Below are 24,534 nucleotides of genomic sequence, written 5' to 3' on the forward strand. Positions count from 1 at the left end.
ACTGGTTAGACTCAATCAGTCTAATCCAATTCAGTTTATGTCATGGACTTGTTTTGTATGGTGCAACAATACACAATTTAATAAATGATTGCAAAAGGGATTTTAGGAAAGTTGTGGGTGATCTTTGCAAAAAGAGACAAACCTACCAAAAGATCACTGCTGTTTTGCAGAATTAGTCCAGCATGCAAAATATTGGTCAATCCACAAATCCTCATTTAATGAATATAATTATCAAAAAGCATAGGTCTAGGACTTGTTTTATCAATTTGGATTTCTTCAAGAAAACATTTTTCTTATTCCGTGTTTTGTTTTGGAATTTGTGGATTTGTTTTGCTCACAGCCAAAAACAAAAGCCATGGACATCAGTTGATCAATATTTTGACTTAATCATATTTTTTAAGAATTCAAACATCCATGCTACTTGCACAACACAGCCACAACATTGATTTAATGGGTTTGGAAATGTCCAGCTTGTACTCCCTACAGTAGACTCTTTACGTCCTGAAGCACTTTTGTCCGCATCAAGGTGTCGTTTCCACTTCAATTTTTCTGACAAGTGTATTTTCAAACCCAACAGCAAGCTTCAAATATGTTGTCTCATACATTCTTATGCTTCTTTGCATCCTCCCTGTTAAAAAAAAATCAAAACTCATCACATGATCTCTTATTCTGACTAATTCTTCCCCAGAATCTTAAGACTGTAGACCTCCTCGTTATGCTATGCTTGTAAAATGCCCATTAAACCTACTTGTAGGATGAAAAGGGAGGTGAGCAACCATTTATTTACACAGTGGGTGATTGGAATGTAAACTTCTTACAGAAGGAGAAATCCATAAATTATTTTAAAAAGGAATTTGATTAGATGCTTAGAAAGAAGAATATTAAAAGGGATGGGAGAGAGCAGCAATGAGCAATTAGACTAGTTAGATATGTAGAGGGGGGGAAAAACACTGGTGTGGACTTGATGAGTTGTTTCTATTCTATAATATTCTTTGCTTTTACATATCAGCATTCATATTTCAGTGCCCGGTGATCACACAGCTGAACTTCACTGAGTGCTCACTGTTATCCATATCCAGCCAAAGTGGGAACAACATCTAATGAACCATAATTTTGTAAAAGTACAGAATGGTTAAATATAATTTGTAGAGTTCATCAACATTTAGATTTAGTGAAATATCTAACATGACCTATTATGATCTAATGTGTTTGTATTTTTCTGTTTATTGGATCTTGGGTTAATTAGTGCAATCTGCATGTGACATTATTACACATTATCATCAATCCTTTAACAACAACAACAACAAGATTCCATTTATAAAGCGCCTTTCACGTCAGGAGGACGTCCCAAGGCGCTACACAGTTGGGTCATGACCCGAGCAGGGGGGAAATGGTCAGGGTGAGGGGAGGGAAGGGAGGGAGCGAGGAGGGGGGAAATGGTCAGGGTGAGGGGAGGGAGGGAAGGGAGGGAGCGAGGAGGGGGAAGAGAGTCGAGAGGGGAGCTGAAGGCTCAGTCAAAGAGAAAGGTTTTGAGACCGGCCTTGAAGGAGGAGAGGGAGGAAGCATCATAACCAGATGAACAATTACGGTGTATTGAGTAATATATGTTATGCTACAGTAAAAATGCCTCAAATTCGTCTCAAAATGAATGTTACTGCTTAACTACAATGTATCCATCTGACTGCATTCTGGAAAGCTGCAGCTGGACTTCAGCTGCAGGATAATCAGATTTTATAGTGAGCATTTCTTCTCAGTAAATGTTCTCTGTTCAAGTGTACAATATATTCTTTTCACGTCTTATTGAATTCTGATTGCTTAGTGGAAATAAGACCTTTGATGTACTGATACAGTAACTGAGTCTTTACAAATCATCTTTAGTAGAATGATGCACATAAATATTGTTTCTTCACATTTAAACTTCACCATTTGAATGAAAAATATATTTTCCTTTTCAGTGAACTAACTGTTTGCAAGTAAGTCTTGTAACCAGAGCTTCCAATGACTCTTGGTGTTTATCCATTGAGTAGCTAAGCGATATAGACTGATAAGGGCACAGGTTTGATTCCACTTTGTGTTGCATAGTTGATCTTAGGCACGGCAGTAAAAGTTTTAATTGGACCAGATTATGAGGGAAAACAAGCCAGTGTTTTTACTCTTGATTGTTGTCCTTTGCTAGAAGTATGTGTAGATATCAGATGAGGGCAACATTAGAATAACCTGCACGCAAAAAGCCTGCTGGCACTCGTCAAAACTGACAGAAGTGAATAATAACCACTGAAAAGTATTCAAGACTTAAAACAGCCAGGGAACCCTACCCTGGGTTCAGAATGGATGGGTCTCCATTAGCAAAGAAGAAAGGTTTTGGTTGTGATTGATGGCTGATTATTGAAAGTACCTAGTCAGTATGAATGTGGTAACATGATTAACCAAGGCTGGCTTCCACATATGATACTTAGGCATTTTAAGGTCTAATGCTAAACAGCAGATTCTTTTTCCACAGACTTCCTATAGTTTTGACAACTACACAATGCTATAACTGAGATTTTTTTTAAAACAGGATTACCTACTGCCATCTTCCGTTCCAGAGTAAATGGCTGTACGTCGGCACAGAACGAGGAAACACGCACATTGTAAATATTGAGTCCTTTGTCCTATCAGGATATGTCATCATGTGGAACAAAGCAATAGAATTGTAAGTACCATCTAAAACTTATTTCTTGCTTTGGAAGAAAGATTGCATCAGCTGGTCTGATAAGTGGTTGTTAGCACAAACTATCTCAAATCACTTAAATTCACATAAAAGTGGTACATGGGGACGACCTGTGTAAATCTAAGTGTCTGGTGGACGAAAGTGATCTTGACAAAACTGTGAAATAGATTATTTAATACGTCGGACAGCAGTGATTTTCAAAGTTTTTTTCAGTAGTAATGGATACAACATGGGTTGACAAAATACACGGAGAGCTGTTAAATGTACCAAAATAATTAATAATAATAATAATAATAATAATAATCCTTGCATTTGATGAAGCGCTTTTCACGTCTTCTACAACAACAACAACAAGATTCCATTTATAAAGCGCCTTTCACGTCAGGAGGACGTCCCAAGGCGCTGCACAGTTGGGTCAGGACCCGAGCAGGGGGAAATGGTCAGGGTGAGGGGAGGGAAGGGAGGGAGGCTCGGTCAAAGAGAAAGGTTTTGAGACCGGCCTTGAAGGAGGAGAGGGAGGAAGCAAGGCGAAGGCACTGGGGGATAGAGTTCCAGAGCCTGGGGGCTGAGAGGCTGAAGGCCCGACCACCGATGGTAGGGCGGTTGGGGCGGTGGACGTGGAGCAGACCGGAGCCGGAGGAACGGAGGGTACGGGCAGGTAGGTAGGGGGATAGTAGGTGGAGAGGTAGGAGGGAGCAAGGCCGTGAATGGCCTTGTAGGTGAGGATGAGGATCTTGAAATCAATCCTCTGGGGGATGGGGAGCCAGTGGAGGCGAGCGAGGGTGGGAGTGATGTGATCGCGAAGCCTGGTGCGGGACAGTACACGAGCTGCAGAGTTCTGAATGACCTGCAGCTTGTGGAGGGAGGTGCCGGGAAGGCCGGCGAGGAGAGAGTTCCCATAGTCCAGCCTTGAGGTGACAAAGGCGTGGACCAGGGTTTCAGCAGCGTGAGGGGTGAGGTAATGCGTAGTCTGGCGATGTTCCGGAGGTGATGGAAGGCGGTGCCAGTTGTGGTGCGGATGTGAGGGAGAAAGGACAGCTCAGGGTCAAACAAAACGCCGAGGTTCCTGACTGGCTTTGAGAGGTGGAGAGTGCAGCCTTGGATGCTGATGGTGTCGGCGCCTGAGGTGCGGAGGCGCTGACGTGACGTCTCAAAGCACTCCACAGAATAGACTGTAAAGTGAATTGACCGTATATTTGTGGGCGAAATGCAGCAGCCAATTGTGCACAGCAGTGTCCCACAAACAGTCGTGGATTGAAGCGACCAATTTATTGTTTTTTTTCTTGAGGGATTATTATCAGGCGTGTGGAGTAAGGAAACTTGCCCAAGGTTTCACCCTGCTGGGAATCGAACCCAGGTCTCTCGCTTGCAAAGCGAGCACTCTAACCACTGAGCTACAGGACTCCATTGAGCTACAGAACTCCATTGAGCTACTGTGGGATTGCCTGTGAGTTTAATATTAGGAAAGAAGTTGCAAATGATTTTAGCAAATTTGACCAACCAAAATATGTGCTTAACTAAGCACAAAATGTAGGTTTTATAAGGATAGCTTCATAGTAGAATTAATATACTACAACAAAGCATGAGAGAACAAGATCACGAGATTAGTTTTGTTGAAGAAAGCCCTTCAGCTCATCCTTGCAGAACACACAGCCTGCCATTCTTCTGTCACAGCATCAAGCTGCTTTTTAAATTATGCCAGTATCCTGGCCTATACCTCCTTTCTGGCAACCTGATTCAGTTGTTGATTATCCTCTGCATAAAGAAAAACGTCCAGGTATCTGTCCTCAACGTCACCTTTACCACTCTAAATCTATGTCCTCTTGTTTCTCTGTCTTGGTGCATCCTAAAGTATTGATCTGGGTTTACTTTTACAATCCCATTAAAAATTTTATAGACCTCTGTGAGAAAGCCAAGCATCCCAAAGTTAGTGAGATTGTCAGCAGAAAGCAACCAAGTTAGTTTAGTCACTTTAGCAGAATGCATAAAAGATAAATGTTCATTAGAAATGTTGCAGAGGACATTATTTAGTTCATGAAAAAAATAGACTAGGAAATGCTAGGATTAGACAATAAATATCAGATAGCAAACAAACAAACATGTAAAATTAGAAAGAAATGAAAAAGCAGGACTTCTTCTTTCAATGCCAAAGAGAGCAACATTGATTTAATTTATGTCCTCTAATTGTCCTGAACATAAAAGAAAACTAATATTTTGAAGGTTGTTATTGACACCTGAAGTAATATTTTTCCTATGCATATAGGAAAAGGATGAGTATTGTAGTATCATTTCAAAGAAATGCTGCACTTGTGTACTTGCATGTATGCAAATTAATATTTTCTTTTAAATAATATCAATATAACACTCAAGATTAATAAATGTGTTGTGTATGTCTTAAGCTCCCATTGCAAAGTGGATATCAGTGGAAAAGCCAGGTAAATGGGGTCACAGCTGAGCAGAAATGAAAACAACATTGCTTGGGCATCTGTTCATTTTAAATTTCTAAGTTGATGTTCACGCAGGGCCTGATCACAGTCATTTTTATTTGCTGTGTGACCTGCACAGAAATACATTGTACACAAAGGAAATATTTTGTATTATGTATGTGATTGGAGTTTACACTACAAATGTAATATTCTCAGTCTGCCATGTTAGCTTTTTCTTCAGTAGTTCCTAGAATTCCTTGAGATTAAAAAAGTATTTTTCACTCTGAGGTTACTTCTGACTTCATTTTGATTTCTTGCCTTCTGTCTAGTTTATTAATCTTAGTCTTGTTTAGATGATCTATTTTTGATAAATCACGTGTACATACCATGCATGGGAGGGGATAGAAGATTAAGAAAGCAGGTGGTTTATGTGGAGTATAATCACTGTATAATAATATTCTGAATAACACCAGTGTTTTTTGCCTTGATTAAATTGCTCAGTACATTTTTCGAAACATTTGTAATATATAATGAAGGTAATGATATATCATTTGATAATTTCATTTTGTTAACTGTGCAGTTTTATTCAGAAAAGAAGAGATAATATATGATAATCTAGATAAATATGCTGCTGTAAATCATAGGGAATGTATGTTTTACCAACATGTGAAACATCATTTGATTTCTGCATCACTATTCCATATTAACAAGATTTCTAATCATCCCACAATGTTCAAGATTCTGGTAAAATTTGATTGCTGAACCAGGGTAACATTTGTTTAACATCCTGTTTCCTATTACAGTAGAACCTTGATTTTCAGTCACAATGAAGGCAGAAACCCTGACTTTAGTTGATGAAGTTCCACTGTAATACAAAAGGATCTTGTTAAGAAAAGGGGAGGGTGACCGAAGGTATGGTCAAAGAGGAGGGTCTTGAGACGGGTCTTGAAGGAGGCAAGGGAGGGGGTGAGATGGAGGGACTGCGGGATGGAGTTCCAGAGGGTGGAGTCAGAGACAGAAGGCCCGCCTGCCAGTGGTGGAGGGGGCGAGGCAGGGGACGTGAAGCAGGCTGGAGCCCGCTGAGCTGAGGGAGTGGACAGGTTGGTAGTGAGTTAGAAGGTTGCAGAGGTAGGGGGGAGCAAAGCCATGGAGGGCTTTGAAGGTGAGTACTGTATCCTCTGTGTAACGGGAAACCAGTGGAGTTGGGCAAGGATGGGGGTGGTAGGGTCACGGAGTCTGATGTCAGAGAGGACACGGGCTGCAGAGTTCTGGATGATCTGCAGGGAGGAGTTGGAGAGGTAGACAAGCAGGGAATTTGCGTAATCGAACTTGGATGTTATGAATGCATGTATGAGGGTCTCGGCGACCTCGGTGTGCAATGTTGCAAAGATGGGGAAAGGCAGATGTTTTTAAAGGGGTGGGAACGGTGCCAGTGGACAAGGAGAGATTTATGATGTTTGTGACTAGAGTGATGATGGCTTCAAGTCTGTTCCACCATTTAAGATCATGGCTGATCAAGCATTCTTGCTTCTGGTTCATAAGTTTGTGGATTCATCCTCCAAACTTCTCCCAAGCCCGGATCATAGACCAAGATAACAATGGAATATCATGCTGTGAATTTACTGCATTGATAGAAATGTTGTCAGATAAGAAATTAAACAGAGATCCTACCTTTCTTCTGCCTTGTGCACAATCTATGTTGAATAAACAAGGCACAGATAATCACAGATGCAGTGTTATGATGACAGTCATTAATATTAAATAGAAATCTTGAGAATTTACCAGTAATCGATCTATATGGCACATTTTACAAAGGTCGTTATCCTTCTCCAAGGTGAGATAAGTTCTCTATGTCCAGCATGATGTCATCACATCTGGGACAGTGAATCATGCTGAGAAGCAGTAGTGGCAGTTTCAGAATGAAATTCCGGAAACCATGTTTGCATATTGTTTGTATGGAATTTGTAGTTGTTTGGACTTCCTTCAGCAAGATAGGTGTATCCATCAGCCACAGTAATCCCAAGATCTCCCAAGACGAAGAAGACCTTCGGCCCATTTGATCTCATCCTTCCAAAATGCTCACCCAATTCATCCCAAGGGCAGTCCAGTTGCTTGTACCAAAAATTAGAGAGAATATTTGTGCAGTCCTAAACTGTCTTCAAAGATGCAATGACTTCAAGTTTGTGAAGGTTGGATTTTTAGCCTCAAGTATGAGTATTAGTAATCTGATCTCAGACACTTAACAGTCCGGAGAGAGCCCAGATCCATCTGGTGTTAAACTATTATTCACTCACACTCGCTGTTCTGTTTGATTTGTGTAGAGATTTTAAATATTTAATGCGATTTTCTAAAATTTGTTGGCAAGCAGATGTTAGCTCCTCCTTTTAGGAGATATATGTATTGATATGATATATCTACGAACTAGAGTTTTGGCATTCTCCCAAAACAGAGTCAGTAGTCTCTTATGAATGGTTAGTATCCATTCTTTGCATAGAATCCTCCAGAAATGTAGTGAAAGGATATCCTACATAAAGAATTGCTGATTTAAAAGGATACTGGGACATGACTCATGACTCAGCATTTTTGTCCATCAAGGTAACCATTAGAATAATTAGGCTGATGATCTACTTGTTCACTTATCTGCATTGAAACGTAAAGTGAGTTCATGCTGTGAGTTACACACATGTCAGCTGCCCTCCAACACTCGACCTGATGGATGTTCTTTAGTTGTATGAGTAATTGGTAGTCTGAAAGTGGACCTCAAACATGTTTCAAAGTTGCAGTGAAGAAGTAGAGCTTTGGCATTTTCCCAAAACAGTGTCAGTAGTCTCTTATGAATGGTTAGTTTAAAAGTTGGTTGTGTGATGACGTGCATATAGCTGATCTTTTGCCATGAATGATATTAACAATATAGAAGTGTTTTTAAAAAGTTTGCAAAGAATGAACAGAATGTACAGAACAGAAACAGGGTGTTCAGCCCAACTAGTCCATGACACTGTTTATACTCCACATGAGTCAAAGTATTGGTCAGTTCCAAGGCAGACAAGAAGGGAATGTTTTAACAATGTTGAACCGTGATTGGTGTCCGGATTGCCAATCCCTTCATGTAGTAGCAGTTACCCATGGATGGACCCACTGAATATCATTTTTATTTGCGCATTTTGCGGCGTGGATTACTCAAAATTATCGTTGTGCAATAGCCTGCCTTTTGATTGTCCAACTAGGGTGGATGCAATTTAAACTTTCTGGTATGAGAACTGTGCAATGAAGGTATTCTTTCTTTCCTTGACTAATATTTACCTTTACTGTACAGTTTATGCTTTGGATGCATTCTTTAGGACAAGTTTATTCAAAGGATCAGTACATATGTGTGTCAGCCTGGTTCAGTTAGTAGCACTCGCCTCTGAGTCAAGATTGTGTGTTCCAGCTTCACGTTAGGATTTTGAACTCACATGGTCCAAGCTGATACTCCAATCCATTGCTCAGGAAATTGGTGGAGAACTATAGTGGAGCTATCGTCCTTCAGATGAGACATTAAACTGAGGTCCTGTCTGCCTGTTCATATGGACATTAAAGATCCTATGGCAACAACAAGAAATTACATTTGTATAGCGCCTTTCAGGTCAGGAGAATGTCGCAGGGCACTGGCACTATTGAAAAAGAATAGGGATTTTCTCCTGGTGGCAGACCAACTAACTAAACTGGTCATTTACTTCATGGCTGTTTGTAGGGTATTGCTGTGCCCAAATTGGCTGCCACATTTACCTACAAGATGCACAGTCATTGCCTGTGAAGCCTTTCCCCTTCCTTCTCCATCTTCAGGTCACCCCTGAAGACCTTCCTATTCAACCATGCCTACGATTACCTCTCCCTCCCCTCGGTTCAGCTTTGTGCTCCACCACTGGGACGCTATCCTGCGTGAGGGATGCTATATAAATGCAAGTTGTTGTTGAAGTGCTTTAAGACATCCTCCCAAAATGAAAGGCACTAAATCAAAATGGAAGAGTTATTATTTTATCAAATTACATTTTATATTTTCAGTTGATGGATATCCAAACTGCAAATAGTTTTTTTTATATATACAGATAAATTGAATTGTCTGTATTGAATTTATTCACTATAGTTCTCACTCTACTTTGCTAGTCCAGAAACTCTAAGGAATTACTCTTCTTGAAGTGATTTGACTAAATGTGATTTAGTTATATTGCAATGCCTGTTAATTCTTAGTTGAAAATTTCACTTGGCTAAAATCCAGACTTTCTTTTTGAATGTGGACCTGCAGTCTCTGGAAAGGAAAATGGTTCAGTGAGAAACACACAAATTGTTAGAATAATGGGCTCTAGAGTGCAAAGCTATTTATACAGTAGGTTTCTAGCACGCATGTCAAGCTCTATAAAGTGCAGCACTTTGTAGATCCCTACATGTTGTCTTCAGATCTGTACATTTCATATCATCGAGTGCTGAATTTATATGCCCAGATGTTAAATTTAAATTCCCAAGTGCTGGATTGATATCTTCTTCCTTTTTAGGAATAAACATTTTCTCAAACTGCAATTGTAGAATTGCTCATAATAAAGGAGTAAATAATTCAACTGCAGGAGTGCTCTTAGACTGTTTAGGAAAATTGTCCCCTGCTTTTTTTTTTGCTTTGGTGGACAGACATCTGCTTCAACTTAAATCCTATTGTTTATTAATATGGTATGAAAATAAAATCCTTGTCAGAAGCACTGACAATGAAAAAGTATTGATCACATTTTTAACTACTCAGACAAAACATGATTTATTGATGTTTGTGATTCTGTTGTAATTATTCCCACATGGATGTTTGTACTGTAAATAATACCTTAACTCATTTACCAAATCACAGCTAGCTCTGATTAGAACTGCATCTTAATCTTTTGCTCTTTAGCTGTGGTAGTTACAGCTTGCTCATTGTATTCTTCAATAAGGGGTCAAACCATAATTTCATATTCACATCTGTGTTTTTGCATTGACTGCAATTGATTTAAAGCTTTATATTATCTTAAAGCTGATACAGCGTTAATTTAATAATGTAAAATTGGTTCTAATCTCTGCTGATTCTGAACTATAAAATAACCCCCCCCCCAAAAAAAAAGCATCAGAACCCTGCCCAGGATGTTTGAGCATCGGACAAATCTTTGACAATAAAATTAGAAGAAACTGGGCCTTTTTAGTAATTTCCAAATATTGATATTAAATAGGAGAATACTGTGTATAAAGCATTCTGTGGAGGATTCATACTCTCATAGCATAAGTTGTCACTCCACAGGTTGTCTTTTGGGAATTTTCTGCAGTGCAGTGTAGAAACCTGACTCATTTTGCTTTCGCATTAATCAAGATACAGGGTAATTTGTTTAGAAATCATTTGGGAATCTCTCTGAGTTAAATTACTCACTCACAAATACAGCAGTTGAAGCATAATTAAAAATATGATTCAGGACATGTACAAAGGCATGTCTAGCACCTAAGTTACATTTTTGAGCGAATTCATTTTGCTCAAAAGCTTTATATCCATGCTTTAATGTATCATTAAATATTAAATTTGGCTCTCATCAGCCAATGTAAACTGAATGTTTTATTCTTTGTTGGTACTAGTCTTTGGATCCAAGTTGAAATATGATAGTTGTTAAGAGTTTTGACTTTATGAGGGAAAATACATTTACGTTCAGCTGTGATGATGGCAAATGGTAAAATGAACACTGTTTTGAGCTGCACATTTTCTAAAATTTAACATTATTGCTGGTATAGCCATGTTGCATTGACTTTTGGTAGTTTCAGAAGGTGATCTATTTTTTTTTAAAAATCCCAAGAAATAATAAATTAATTATTATTCTTTGAACATCTGCCCAGAAACAGACTACCAGATAGTGTTTTCCTTTGGGTTCAATTTATCGTGCCTCATTTATGTATTTGGATAAAAAAGACAATCAAGAGTGGATGTGTTTTTACACTGATAGCTGACTCTTCAATGCAAAAAGGCTGAGAAAGATTTATGTAAGATGTACAGGAATGGAAACAAGTGTACAGGAATGGAAACAAGTGTAGCCACAGTTTTTGATTGATTAGTCATTAGTCAATAATAACTTTATTACCCACCAACAAAAAAGTTGGTGGGTAATAAAGTTGATTATTTAGGACTATAGGGCGCTCTGTTATCATCAGGGCAGTTTTTTTTTAAATGTGTTTTTTCAGTTAAAAAATCCATTTTACTTACAATAGGAGCCTGGAAACCTATTCTTATTGTGTCCCTTTATGAGTCAGTCATACTTGGAAAGTAAATTTAACGCAAATCTGTGATGAGTTAATTGACAAGCTACAAGGACACTAGATTTGGTCTCATTGCCTGTGGGATAGGGAGGGAATAATCAACCAGGGTTCCCACTCCTGTTTTCTATCCAGTGTAACCTGCCAGAAAGATTCCATGTGTGGATATCAAGTAAGGGAATTTGCCGACAGTCCTATTTACTTACATCTATATTGCACACAATGTGCTTTTGAGCAGTTGTCGATCTAGATATTTTCCCATTTTAATCAGATATCTTGTTATCTTGACTAGAAGTACTCTCAATACAATGTATAAATAATGTAAATAGGGAACCTCAAAGTTTCTGCAAAACCTACCAAATTGTTACCTGCTTTCTATAGCCAAGCAGATTTCCAGGGTAGCATGCCATTCATTAGGTGCTCTTTAATCACCTTCAAAACATCAATTCAAAGACCATCAAATATTTTCCGATTAACTATAACGAGTAAATAGTTCTTGCCCATTAATGTGGTTATTACTTTCTCATAGAATTTGAGAATATTTCTGAGATAGGGCCAATTCCTCCTAAAATCCCACTGACTGCCTCTTATGGAATCTATGCTTTTTCAGTGAACTTTATCAGTGCCCTGTAAAATACATTCTGCCCAAAATGGAAGGTGGATAAACTGTTCTGTGAATTCCAGATTCATGCTGTAATTCTTTTCTTGATTATCGGTTTTATGACAATAAAAGGTCAGTTCTCCAGTGCATCTTATGGATTATGGAGGTGTTAAACATGTTGGTTATATACTCATTTCTGTTTATTTCCTTAAGAATGCTGGACTGCATTTTTATCCCATCTCATCTCTGGAACAGATTTTTTGTTATCTCCAAAAGTCTAGGTGACCTTCCTATCTACCATCAAAATTCATAGCCAGGTTCCTTGAAGTTTGTCCAATAAAGAATAGTGCTAAATTATATCCATCATTCCAAGGTCTTTGGTAGCTGGCAATGACCTTTATATTGCAATCCTTAATACCATATTTAGCACTTGTACATTTAAGGGATCCTAACCTTTTCAGTTGCATGGCCCATTGGGATAATGCTAAAAGTACAAGTACAATTATTAAAAAAGTGAGAAGCTTCTGAAGTCCCTTAGATTTTTTTGCCTGGTTTATTCGTACTGTCTGGTGCATGGAAAACGTCCACAAATTACACAGTCAATCCACTTTGCAATATACTCTGTGAAACACTTTGAAATGTGTCAATGACGTGATAAGGCATTATACCAAATGTACGGATTATTATTATAAAACAGCAAAACTTGCAGCTTTGAGTTTTTCTAAAAATGTCTCGTACATTTCAGAGTGGATGTCAATGCTTTTTGTCAAAACCAAACTCACCATAAAACTATAGAACTCCTGTGGTTGTATTTTAACAAGCATTAGATAATTTTTATTCAGCATTAATTTACGAAAAATGACACTTTCAGCCTGCATGCAGCCATTGTTCCCAAGTTGGTCTACTCAGATCCACAGAAAGATAATTGTCTCGATCCAGCAGACAGTAAAACTGTCCCTAAGGACTGCAATTTTTAAGTGGTATTTGGCTCTGCACACAGGAATTCCTGAGGTATCTAGGAGGCTTGAAAACAGATATAGTATTCATTTGCTTGACCAACCCAGCAGGGGTTTATTTTGTACATTAATGTTCTAAGAACTGGTTAAATGTACCTGTGGCATAATATAGGGGTACCACTTTAATTTTTTACTGTGATAGTCACTAAGGGTCTAGGGATAATAGACTGAAGATCCTTATACCATCTGTGATGCAATTTCAATAATGTATGTTTATATACCCTGTGTCTTGGTCTGGTATATCTGTTTCTTGTACAAACAAAACCTGTGAGAAACAGTTTCATTTTGATCACATCTTATCACGTAAAAACATCTACATTTCATATGTCATTACAATCAAGTGTAGTGACCCTATATGGAGGGAAATACAGCAGCCATGTACACCAACAGGGTCTTTTGTATAGCTAATTAACCTGCAGGAGTGTTTTCCAGAATTTTGTAAGAAATGCTTTTCTCTTTTCAAGACAGTGTAATGGCATCTGAAAGTGTAATAGTATTTTTTGAGTGCATAATAATAATCCTTGCAAAACACAAAATCCTGCAGGTGCTGGAAATCTGAAAACAAAAACAGAAGTCGCTGGGAACACTATAGAGGCAGCATCTATGGAGAAAGGAAAGTAAGTCAACCTTTCAGGTCCACAACCCTTCGTCAGAACTCAAGATAATGCTTCTGACGAAGGGTCGTCAACCCAAAACATTGACTCACTTTTCTTCCTCCATAGATGCTGTCTGACCTGCTGAGTTTTCCCAGCGATTTCTATTTTTGTTTTCATAATAATGCTTGATTTGTTACAGCTCCTTATCAAGTCTTCAAGACGTCTCAAAGTCTTCACAGAATATACTGTAAAGCGAATTGACTGTATATTTTGTGGGTGAAACGCGGCAGCCAATTGCGCAAAACAGTGTCCCACAAACAGTGGTGAATTGAGTGACCAAATTATTTTTCTCATTATTATTATTTTTGAAGGGATTGTTACTCCCGGAAAAGTGGTTTTATGCAAGCTAATATCTGATGACTCGAATACCATGTAGATAAATACTAAAGTTAAATAGGGAGACTCAACCTGACTGAAAATCCACTGGACCTCGTGGCTTGCGGTGGGGGAGGGGATTACAATCGGTCGATAACATGTTCTCAGATTGAGACACAACTTTAGTATCAAGGAAACAAGGCTTAAGCAGACCTTACACGTCTTCTTCCCCACCATCACCATCCTTGTCCTCATTATAAGACAACTCAGCCTCATACTCCCCCACATTACCATCATCCCCTTTATAATCCGCCACTTTAGAATCGTGCTGCGGGTCAGCAGGGAACTCATTTTCATCAAAGAACTGGAGTGAGAAGTCCGTGTCAGAAGCGAGAGAAAGAGAGAGAGAAAGCAGGAGGAGACAAAGAAAAAAAACAGAAATCCGTATTGAATATGGAGAACGATAGAATTCAATTACTTTTAGAGGAGGCACTCAAGATTCTTGACTGTAGTCAATCCTTTTGCTCCATTTTCCTGAGATTTCAATCACATTGGTTAGTTTATCAGTCACGCTGAACGTGGCACAAACACCATTTTGATGGCTATGTAACATGTATACCCATCATTCTTTCTGGTGTTTGTCAAAGGGGAATGTTACACATTCTTTTCATCAATTCTCTTGTACTATTTACACCTTTTTCTTCCTACTAGTTGTCTGGCCACTGTCCATTACCTTGCCCAAGTGGCTATAACTCATACATGAGCCTTGACTGTTGGTAGGTTATTCAAACCTAAGGGGATTACTGCAGCCAGACGCTCAGACTAGTCAGTGATCAGTGCCCTGATTTTATACTGACTAGGAGCTCTGTGGCCCATTTTAGCAGCCCAGTTGCTAACACAGGTGAGATCAGCTGACTGAACACATACTGAGTTTAAAACTTGCAGCCTTTCTGATCAGTATGGCCTCATGCTGGCTTAACCCACCAGGGCAACAGAGGAGCATTATCTGGTTTTAAAATACATTTGTTTCATATGTGTTCTACTGTCAATGAGCTGTGCAGATAATGGGATTTTGTTAATAGAGAGAGACGCTATGACATATTCGTGACAACTTAGCATTTTGAAATTAGCTTTTTCCCACTGTGTGGGAGACAGCCTCCTTTATGATAGCTGATTTGAATTTCACTCTTTGCAATTTTCCTTACTTTTGCCTCTATGCTGTCCGCCTTCAGCTAGAACAGAGCACCGTCTCAGCTGGGCACTACTTTGCACTTGCCAATGTTTCTGGTTATCAACTGCACACAGGCATGCTTTGAAATGTGGGAATAGATTACACTTGTCAATGTTTGTTGCAGTCAACCTGCCACCAAGAAGTACTCCATGCAGGAATTATTTTAATAAAGCCAGAGGAACATGCTTCTAACACTAGACCAGTAATTTTCACGACATTTATAAAAATTTTAAAAATGTTGTTTGATTAGTAGATATTTATTTGGAATTATATTTTTTTCAAAAAGAAATCTCCCAAACCACCACCCAGGGTGGACATGATGAGCTGATTTTGACATCAAGATTAACTTTAGTATAAATATAGAGTGTCATTTACAGGTATGTTGCATTGTTTTGTTACAGATTTTCCAAGGGCTCACTTAACATCAATAAGGACACTCATATTTACAGGATTGTTGGCCAGGACAAATGAGAGAATTCTCTTTTTGAAATGTGTAATAGCATTTAAAAGAGACAGATAGAATTGCCTTCCAGGTGTGACCCATCATTATTTCTGATGTTCTGAGAAAGGATGACATCTTAACCAACATTATTTTACTTTTGCTAAATTGTCTCTTTTATTATTTTCCTCCGCTTCTCTCCTGAAGGCGTTTTACCTCCTTTTGGTTGCCTGGATACCCTCCAGTGTCCATTATTCACACATGAACCTTGACATTTGGTGTTGGCAGGCTATTCGACTCCTGGGGTGATGTTCTCATCATAGTAAATGTGCAATGTTGTGAAAAGAACAAAGAAGGGACACATAAGAGCATGCTTCACAATGCATATGTTGACACAATGTGAGAAACATTAAAGTTTCCAATATATTGACGGAACATTAGGTATCTTAATTATCTACCAAATTGTTAGCACAGTTTCCACCCTAGAGTTTAGCAGTCAGGTTCCAAGATCTGACTGAATTCAGATAAATATTTACATCAGTTTGCTAGTAAAGTTGAATATTTAATTTTACTGCAGTGTGTGGGGATGGCATGTATTGCCATTGATTTGCTGCACTGTTCCAAACTTGATGAAAAATTAACACAGCAGTTTATTATTGCTTCAAAATAGTCTTCTGACTTCCTGCTATATGTAGAAGGTGCTGTGTGCTTGCAGTATGATGTTCATGAAGGAGATTTAGTTTTTTCTTGAGTATCTTTAAGGGAGTGAGCATTAAAGAGAGTTGTTGTGTGGGGAGACCACCTCTTGCATACCAAAAGAACAGTCAAATTCTGTTACTGATATGTTAAGTATTTTTATTGTAAGGTTTACATGTTTATTTTTCATTTTCTTTAAATAAAACTTTTTTCTCTTTGCAGATCTACAAAAACTCACCCAGGTTCTGTTGTTCATTTAAGTGACAGTCCAAGGGACGAGGGCAAAGTAAGTAAGAAAAATAATGTAGAATGTTTCTTTCTTTTAATATTTTTCTTGCAGCTACTTAATATTTGGGCTTTCATAATCAAATAAAGATCTTATTGACATATACAACTTGTAGTTATAGCAGTATTTCTGATACATTGGTCAATGCTTCTCTACTGTTACAACTTAGATTCAACTAATTTATTTCTATTTCAGAAATAAAATAAGGTAAATATACAGGCATTTAATTAATATTGTATCACAAGTCATGTGAAAAAACAAGGTGTTTTATTTCAAAACAACAAATTTCATTTATATAGCGCCTTTCATGTCAAGAGAATATCCTGAGGCACATGGTAAGCCTTTTAGCCTTAATCAAAAAGCTAATGATTAGCAAGAGTACTCTTTAACTGTGTTTAGATTATATTTGGAAAACTTGTGGAACACTTGCTTTACAGGTTTGCCACCAGCTGTTAGTGCACTATAATTTACGAATCAGAAAATAAAACGCACCTGACAAAACCTGCTTTTGCTCGGGAACAGACTTTCCTTACGTCATTTTACTTCAATCTTTTAGGAAAGATTTGTCTCAATCTGTATATTCTGATATAATCTAAAAAGTGACAACTCATAATGGGATTCACTAATAGTGGTTCACAATTGCTAACGAAATTCTGTTAGTAACAGACAGTAAGCATATCATGGCTGATTCGTGGAATTCTTGCTCCAAAGTCTATACAGTAAAATTCACAGTTGGGATCATTACATTTAGTATAATTTACGCGAAGTCTGAGTTGCAGGCAAACTACACTGTGTATACGTAATTCAATGCAGCAGGTAATGCGCACATGGTGACAGACCAAGATTACATTCCCCGTGATTCGATGCATTTTGATTTGTTGCCGCATGCACACTTACTGACAAGTGTTGGAATCGCATTGAATGACAGAAAATTAAGTTCTTCTGCGCATGCATCGACGGATCAAGATTACGTTTCCCGTGATTCAATGCAGCCGTCTGGTAAGTGCGCTTCTGTCAAAGGATTAGGACGTGGTTTCCCAAGATTCAATGCAGCCAGTAAGTGCGGGAGTAATGGAGGATATGGAAACGACGTTACAAGTTAGGAGGTGATTAATATGAGTAATGCAAAGAATTCTGAGTGGTTTTGATAGTAAACTGCATAGGACTCAGGTGAATATACGACTTAGGCGATTGTATGATTTATAAAGATAAGACTTATGCAAGTCTCTCCTTTAGCTTGTTGCCTTCAAATTTAACAATATTAATAAATATTTTCCTCCCCGTTACCTCCTCCCCAGGAGCCAATGGCCTATGTTAGTGCAGAGTTCTTCTCATGCCTGCAGTCTTCCAGAGTTGTGTAGGAAACTAAGCACAACAAGAGACTGAACCTGAAATGTTCCTAGGCTGTAGGGCTCAGTACCACAACACACTGTGCATTCAAGAAATGAAAATAACCTTTAGAAAATTATTTAGTTCCTTTTGAAAGAAACAACAAAACATTTTAAGCTTTCTTGAAGTGTTCCACAAGGAGAAAGAGATATGGACAACTTCTGGGCAGCCTTCCACAGCCTTGTTTCTGAGCTTTGAGATAGGTAGGTATTGAGACTGCAGCCGTTTAATCAGAAGCTGACCTCAACTGGTCCAGCAAAGCTACTTTTAACCATTTAACTATCAAACCTTCTGGAACATTCGGTTGCAGTTTGAAATATACCAATGTATCCCGAGGTGACAGTCAATATATTTCAACAGGGCTTTCGGGGCTATCGGTTGAGATCAGCTTACCTACTTACAGTCAAAGTCAACTCATCTCATCCAAAACAGCTCTTTGAAATTGTTGACATTGTTGCTTTCCCTAACTAGACTATGTGAGTTCAAGATCTCACAAGCTTCTGACTCGGAGGTGAGAGTGCTACCAACTGTAGGTTATGGGAAAATATGGACCATGGCACAGGTATATATGACTCACATATTGTATTTATGCAGCACCATATGGAACAAGAATAAAGAATGATTTGAGATCCTTGATTATATTCAAGGATGATATTGCTGATTTGCAAATGTGTTACAAATTGTCACAGCAATCAGATATTACAATGGATGTCTTACATTGACATTGTGGGTCAGGCTGGCTCAGTTTGTACCACTCGCACCTCTGGGTCTTAAGGTTGTAAGTTGAATCCCAACGTTGGGTCGTGGAAGGCATAAAGTCTGACATTCAGTGTAGTGCTGAGACATTAAACTGAGGTCCGTCTGCCTATTCAGGTGGATGTTAAAGATCCCCTGGCACTATTCGAACAAAGAAGGAAGTTTCTCTTGGTGTGCTAGCCAACATACCCCCAAATAAAATTGGACACACACTCCATGGCTGTTAGTAGGACATCGCTGTGCACAGGCTGCTCTGTTTGCATACAAAATGCACACAATCACATAACTTTAATGTGAAACACTTTGAGACTTGTGATCAGGTGCTATATCAAATGCAAGGATTATTGTTGTCTATTATTATTATTAATCCCAATGCTTAATGTAAATAAGATTGTATCGAGTAAAGCATTAAACAGGAAAGCTGCCAAACATTTACTATTGGAGTATGCACAAGTGACCAGGGCCTTTTCTAACATACTGTTGCCTTCTTAACTACAAACAATCTGGGCAGGCCGCACTGCCAAAGGAAATTGCATCCTTTTTTCCTGCATTAAAAATTCCACGGTAAACACCTTAATTGGCTCTCATTAATGGATGAGGTAAAGACAATTGTTAGTCTATTCTGTAAATTCCATTAATTTATTCTGTGTTAAGATCAACACTGATTAATAGCTGATAATTGTTTGTAGAAGCCATTTTTAAGAAAATTGGCTTTGGGTCGAGATTACCTTAGCTGCTTTACAGTTCATGTCAGCTCATCTCATCAAAACTGTTCATTGAAATTGTTGACATTGTTGACTTCTCTAACTAACTTAAAGACCTTTCTCTTTGACCTTATCTACGGTCATCTCCCCTCTTTCCTCGATTCCTGCCAACCAACTTTGTGCACACCTCTCCTCCCACTCCCTCTTTGAATCCCTCCAGTCTGGTTTTCGCCCTGCCCACAGAACAGAGACTGCGCTTGTGAAAGTCACAAACGACGTCCTCTCTATCTGTGACCAGGGCTCCCTCTGCCTCCTTGTCCTCCTGGACCTATCTGCCGCGTTCGACCCAGTCGATCACGCCATCCTCCTCCACTGCCTTTCCTCCGTCATCTACCTCAGTGGGATCGCACTCGCCTGGTTCAAGTCCTACCTCCAAACCGCCAGCAGTACATCTACACAAACGGCTTCTCCTCCCGCTCTCACCCGATCACCTGCGGAGTACCCCAAGGATCCATCCTTGGCCCCCTCCTCTTTCTGATCTACATGCTCTCTCTTGGGGATGTCATCCACAGACATTGGGGTACACTTCCACATGTATGCAGATGACACCCAACTCTATTTTTCCACCTCTCTTTGCGACCCCCGGTCCCCTGATGGCCTGTCAGCCTGCCTGTCAGATCTCAGGGGCTGGATGAGCACAAACTTCCTTCAGCTGAACATTGACAAGACGGAAGCCATACTCTTTGGCTCTCATCAACGTCTAAAATCTCACAGCTCTCACCTCCTCCACCTACCCGACCTCCCCCTAAAACTCTCCGAACCCGTATGCAACCTAGGCATCAGGTTCGACCCCCAATTATCCTTCCTCCCCCACATCCGGTCCCTCACCAACACCGCTTTCTTCCACCTCCGACACATCGCCCGATCGACTTCAAGATCCTCACCCTTTTATTCATGTCACTGCACTCCTCTGCACCCCCCTACCTCTCTGACCTCCTCTCCTCAAAACAGTACCCATTGCCTTTATTCCTCCGGGTCTGGCCTCCTCCTCGTCCCATGAGTCCTCCGCTCCATCTTCGGCGACTGTGCCTTCAGCCACTATGCCCCGAGGCTCTGGAACTGCCCTCCTCACTCCCTTCACCTTGTTCCCTCCCTTCCTATTTTCAGGTCTCTGCTGAAGACCTTTCGTTTTGACCGCGCCTTTGGTCACTTTACTCCCCCTCCCCCTGGCTCGGTCCTGGGATCCGTTACCTTGAAGCGCTTTAAGACGCCATCCGGGGTGGAAGGCGCTATATAAATCCAAGTTGTTGTTGTTGATTGGGCGATTACTGTGCAAAAGTGTCTCCAAAACATTCCAAGATACCATCTCACTTGAAGGATATTATATAAATGCAAGTTGTGGATGTGAATGGGGTTGAGCGTGCCGGCTGTGATTGGCTGCACCAATTCTCACTTGCTGGATGGTTCTACGGACGATGTGAATGCAACTGATATGGCAGGAAAACAAAAACTAAATGACATTAATTATTTGAATACTTGTCTATCGGAATTTCAACCAATAAACTGGAACAAGTAAATGTGGATGTTTTATTCCAAGAGAGTTGAAAAAGGTACATCTGTCAACTATAGACACATTGGTCTCAACTTGATCAGTGGAAAATACATTAAAGCACACTGGACGATTATCTGTATGAATATAGTCCAACAAATGACAGTGTGATAGGAGGATAACCATGTCACTGCCTTTTATAGTTATTGGTGATCAAAAAGCTGTGTTAAAGGGAGCTAACAAGGACTGGACTCCAATCACACTTGATTAGAGTTTGTGATAATTGGGCACCAGCTCTTATGGGTAATTGAGTGCCAGTAGTGAGAGGAAAGTCTGGTGAAGATGGATGTGCAGAGGTAGAGCTCTCTTCTTGAAGTAAACCTTTTGTTTGGGGGTGTGACCCACACTCTCCTACAGACAGCCATGAGAGCTTGGAGTCCAGATGACTGTATTCTGCTCTTTAGCAAACCTCTTGATATTGGGTTTGGAAGACAAAAGGATTGTTATGTTGGTAAGTAAACAAACATATTATTTCCTTCCATTCAAATAATAGTCCCTTCCTGGATTGTTTTGTGCCTATGTGAAGTAGCTTACATTTTTTCACATTGTCTAATGACATTCCTTATACTACCACTCTCTGGGTTCTTCTAGTCAATCAGTTGCATATACATTGTAATATTTTTCCACTGATTCCTGCTTTCTTTACTTTCAGTAGCATCCTCTCAAGAGGAACTGTATCAAAGGGCATACTGAAATCCAAATATACAACATCCACAGCCTTATCAAGTTCCTTTGTCATCAACATCATCAACCTGTTCATCTCCTCTGGCTCTGTTCCCATTCCCCTAAAAACTGCCATGATCACTCCCACTTTAAAAAAATCCTCCTATCAGGCTGCCGGCCCATCTCCAAACTCCCCTTCCTGTCCAAGGTCTTTGAAAGAGTTGTCGCCTCCCAGCTGCGCTCTTTCCTCTCCACCCATGCATTATTTGATCCCCTTCAGTCGGATTTCCGTGTTGCCCATAGAACAGAAACCGCCCTGGTCAAGGTCACCAATGACATCTTGACCATCTGCGACCAGGGCTCCCTCTGCCTCCTCGTCCTCCTCGACCTATCGGCAGCATTCGATACGGTCGACTACGCTATCCTCCTCCATCGCTTGTGGAGTCCTGTAGCTCAGTGGTTAGAGCACTCGCTTTGCAAGCGAGAGACCTGAGTTCAATTCCAGGCAGAGGGCGAAACCTTGGGCAAGTTTCCTTACTCCACACAGAGCCTAATAATAATCCCTCCAAAAACAAACAAAAAAACAATAATAAATTGGTCATTTTCAATCTACGACTGTTCGTGGGACATTGCTGTGCACAATTGGCTGCCACATTCGCCCACAAATATACAGTCAATTCACTTTACAGTGTGTTCTGTGAAGCGCTTTGGGACGTCCTCCCAACGTGAAAAGCGCTATATCAAATGCAAGGATTATTATTATTGTCCTCCCACCTCAACCTTCAAGGCCCTGTCCTTGAGTGGTTTAGGTCGTACCTCTCCCACCGTCTTCATTTTATTTCTACAAACGGCTTTTCCTCCAGCCTCCGCACTGTCTCGTGCGGTGTCCCTCAGGGCTCTGTCCTCGGTCCCCTCCTCTTCACCCTCTACATGCTCCCCCTTGGTGACATCATCCGCAGACATGGGGTTAACTTCCACATGTATGCGGATGACACCCAACTCTACCTTTCCTCCTCTACCCTCAACTCCATGACCACCGATGTCCTGACAGCCTGCCTGTCCGACATCGAGTCCTGGACAAGAGACAACTTTCTTCAGATCAACGTGCGCAAAACTGAGGCCCTCCTGATTGGCTCACGTCAGCGCCTCCGCACCTCAGGCGCTGACAGCATCAGCATCAAGGCTGCACTCTCCACCTCTCAAAGGTGGAGAGTGCAGCCTTGGATGCTGATGCTGTCAGCGCCCAGGCAGGGCGAAACCTTGGGCAAGTTTCCTTACTCCACACAGAGCCTAATAATAATCCCTCCAAAAACAATAATAAATTGGTCATTTAATAATAAATTGGCAATTGGCTGCCGCGTTCGCCCACAAATATACAGTCAATTCACTTTACAGTATATTCTGTGAAGCGCTTTGGGACGTCCTCCCGACGTGAAAAGCGCTATATCAAATGCAAGGATTATTATTATTAATACTGTAATACTGCGCAGAGATTATTATTATTATTAAAGCCAGTCAGGAACCTCGGCGTTCTGTTTGATCCTGAGCTGTCCTTTCTTCCTCATATCCGCGCCACAACTGACACCGCCTTCCATCACCTCCGAAACATCGCCAGACTACGGCACTACCTCACCCCTCACGCTGCTGAAACTCTGGTCCACGCCTTTATCACCTCAAGGCTGGACTATGGGAACTCTCTCCTCGCCGGCCTTCCCGCCACCTCCCTCCACAAGCTGCAGGTCATTCAGAACTCTGCAGCTCGTGTACTGTCCCACACCAGGCTTCAGGACCACATCACTCCCACCCTCGCTCGCCTCCACTGGCTCCCCATCCCCCAGAGGATCGGATTCAAGATCCTCATCCTCACCTACAAGGCCATTCACGGCCTTGCTCCCTCCTACCTCTCCGACCTACTATCCCCCTACCTACCTGCCCGTAGCCTCCGTTCCTCTGGCTCTGGTCTGCTCCACATCCCCCGCCCCAACCGCCCTGCCATCGGTGGCTGGGCCTTCAGCCTCTCAGCCCCTAGGCTCTGGAACTCCATCCCCCAGTGCCTCCACCGCCTCCTCCCTTTCCTCCTTCAAGGCCGGTCTCAAGACCTTTCTCTTTGACCGTGCCTTCAGCTCCCCTCTCGACATCTCTACTCCCTCCTCGCTCCCTCCCTTCCCTCCCCTCACCCTGACCATTTCCCCCCAATGCTCGGGTCCTGGCCCAACTGTCCAGCGCCTTGGGATGTCCTCCCGACGTGAAAGGCGCTCAATAAATGGAATCTTGTTGTTGTTGTTGTTGTTGTTGTTGTTGCTAGGTAAACAGAGGTGTGTGGAATAAGGAAACTTGCCCAACATTTCGCCCTGAGTGGAATCGAACCCTGCTTGGGAAGCGAGTGCTCTAACCACTGAGCTATAGGACTCCTGTATATAAAAGACACACAGATAGAAGACTCCATAATCTCTTATAGGAGAGTTTATCTTATTTTACTGAAGCCTGAATATTCGTTTCTTCTTATGTTATGTGTTAGAATTTGAGGCTTGCAATTCCTGATGGTATTGTCCCCTTAAAGAATTCTAATAATGCAATCTCCCACCAAAACATGTTAACTGTGCTCTTTATCTTGCATTACAAAAAAAAACAGGATTTGAATTTAAATATCTCAGGACAGTTCCTGGTGTGTTCTTTGTAATCTGTGGAATTGCTTTACCTTTGTAATGCATTCTGTGCATACAAATTGTTTGGTTAAAAAAAATGTTTTATT

At 40.5% G+C, this 24,534-nt stretch overlaps 1 protein-coding gene and 1 non-coding gene across 5 annotated transcripts in view; one reads left to right on the plus strand and one right to left on the minus strand.

Moving 5' to 3' along the window:
• Positions 1 to 24,534, plus strand: part of stxbp5l (syntaxin binding protein 5L) — a 191,449-nt gene that overhangs the window by 80,940 nt on the left and 85,975 nt on the right. For all 4 annotated transcript variants that reach the window (XM_007908718.2, XM_042334522.1, XM_042334520.1 and 1 more), the window contains 2 exons: positions 2,558 to 2,692; positions 16,598 to 16,661. In XM_007908718.2, coding sequence (XP_007906909.2) covers positions 2,558 to 2,692; positions 16,598 to 16,661 — 199 coding nt within the window. The remainder of the gene's footprint in view (positions 1 to 2,557; positions 2,693 to 16,597; positions 16,662 to 24,534) is intronic.
• Positions 4,043 to 4,114, minus strand: trnaa-ugc. Its single transcript has one exon. It is a non-coding gene; the product is annotated as a tRNA-Ala (tRNA).

This window comes from Callorhinchus milii, unplaced genomic scaffold (assembly GCF_018977255.1).
Source record: "Callorhinchus milii isolate IMCB2004 unplaced genomic scaffold, IMCB_Cmil_1.0 Scaffold4, whole genome shotgun sequence".
Lineage (NCBI taxonomy): Eukaryota > Metazoa > Chordata > Chondrichthyes > Chimaeriformes > Callorhinchidae > Callorhinchus > Callorhinchus milii.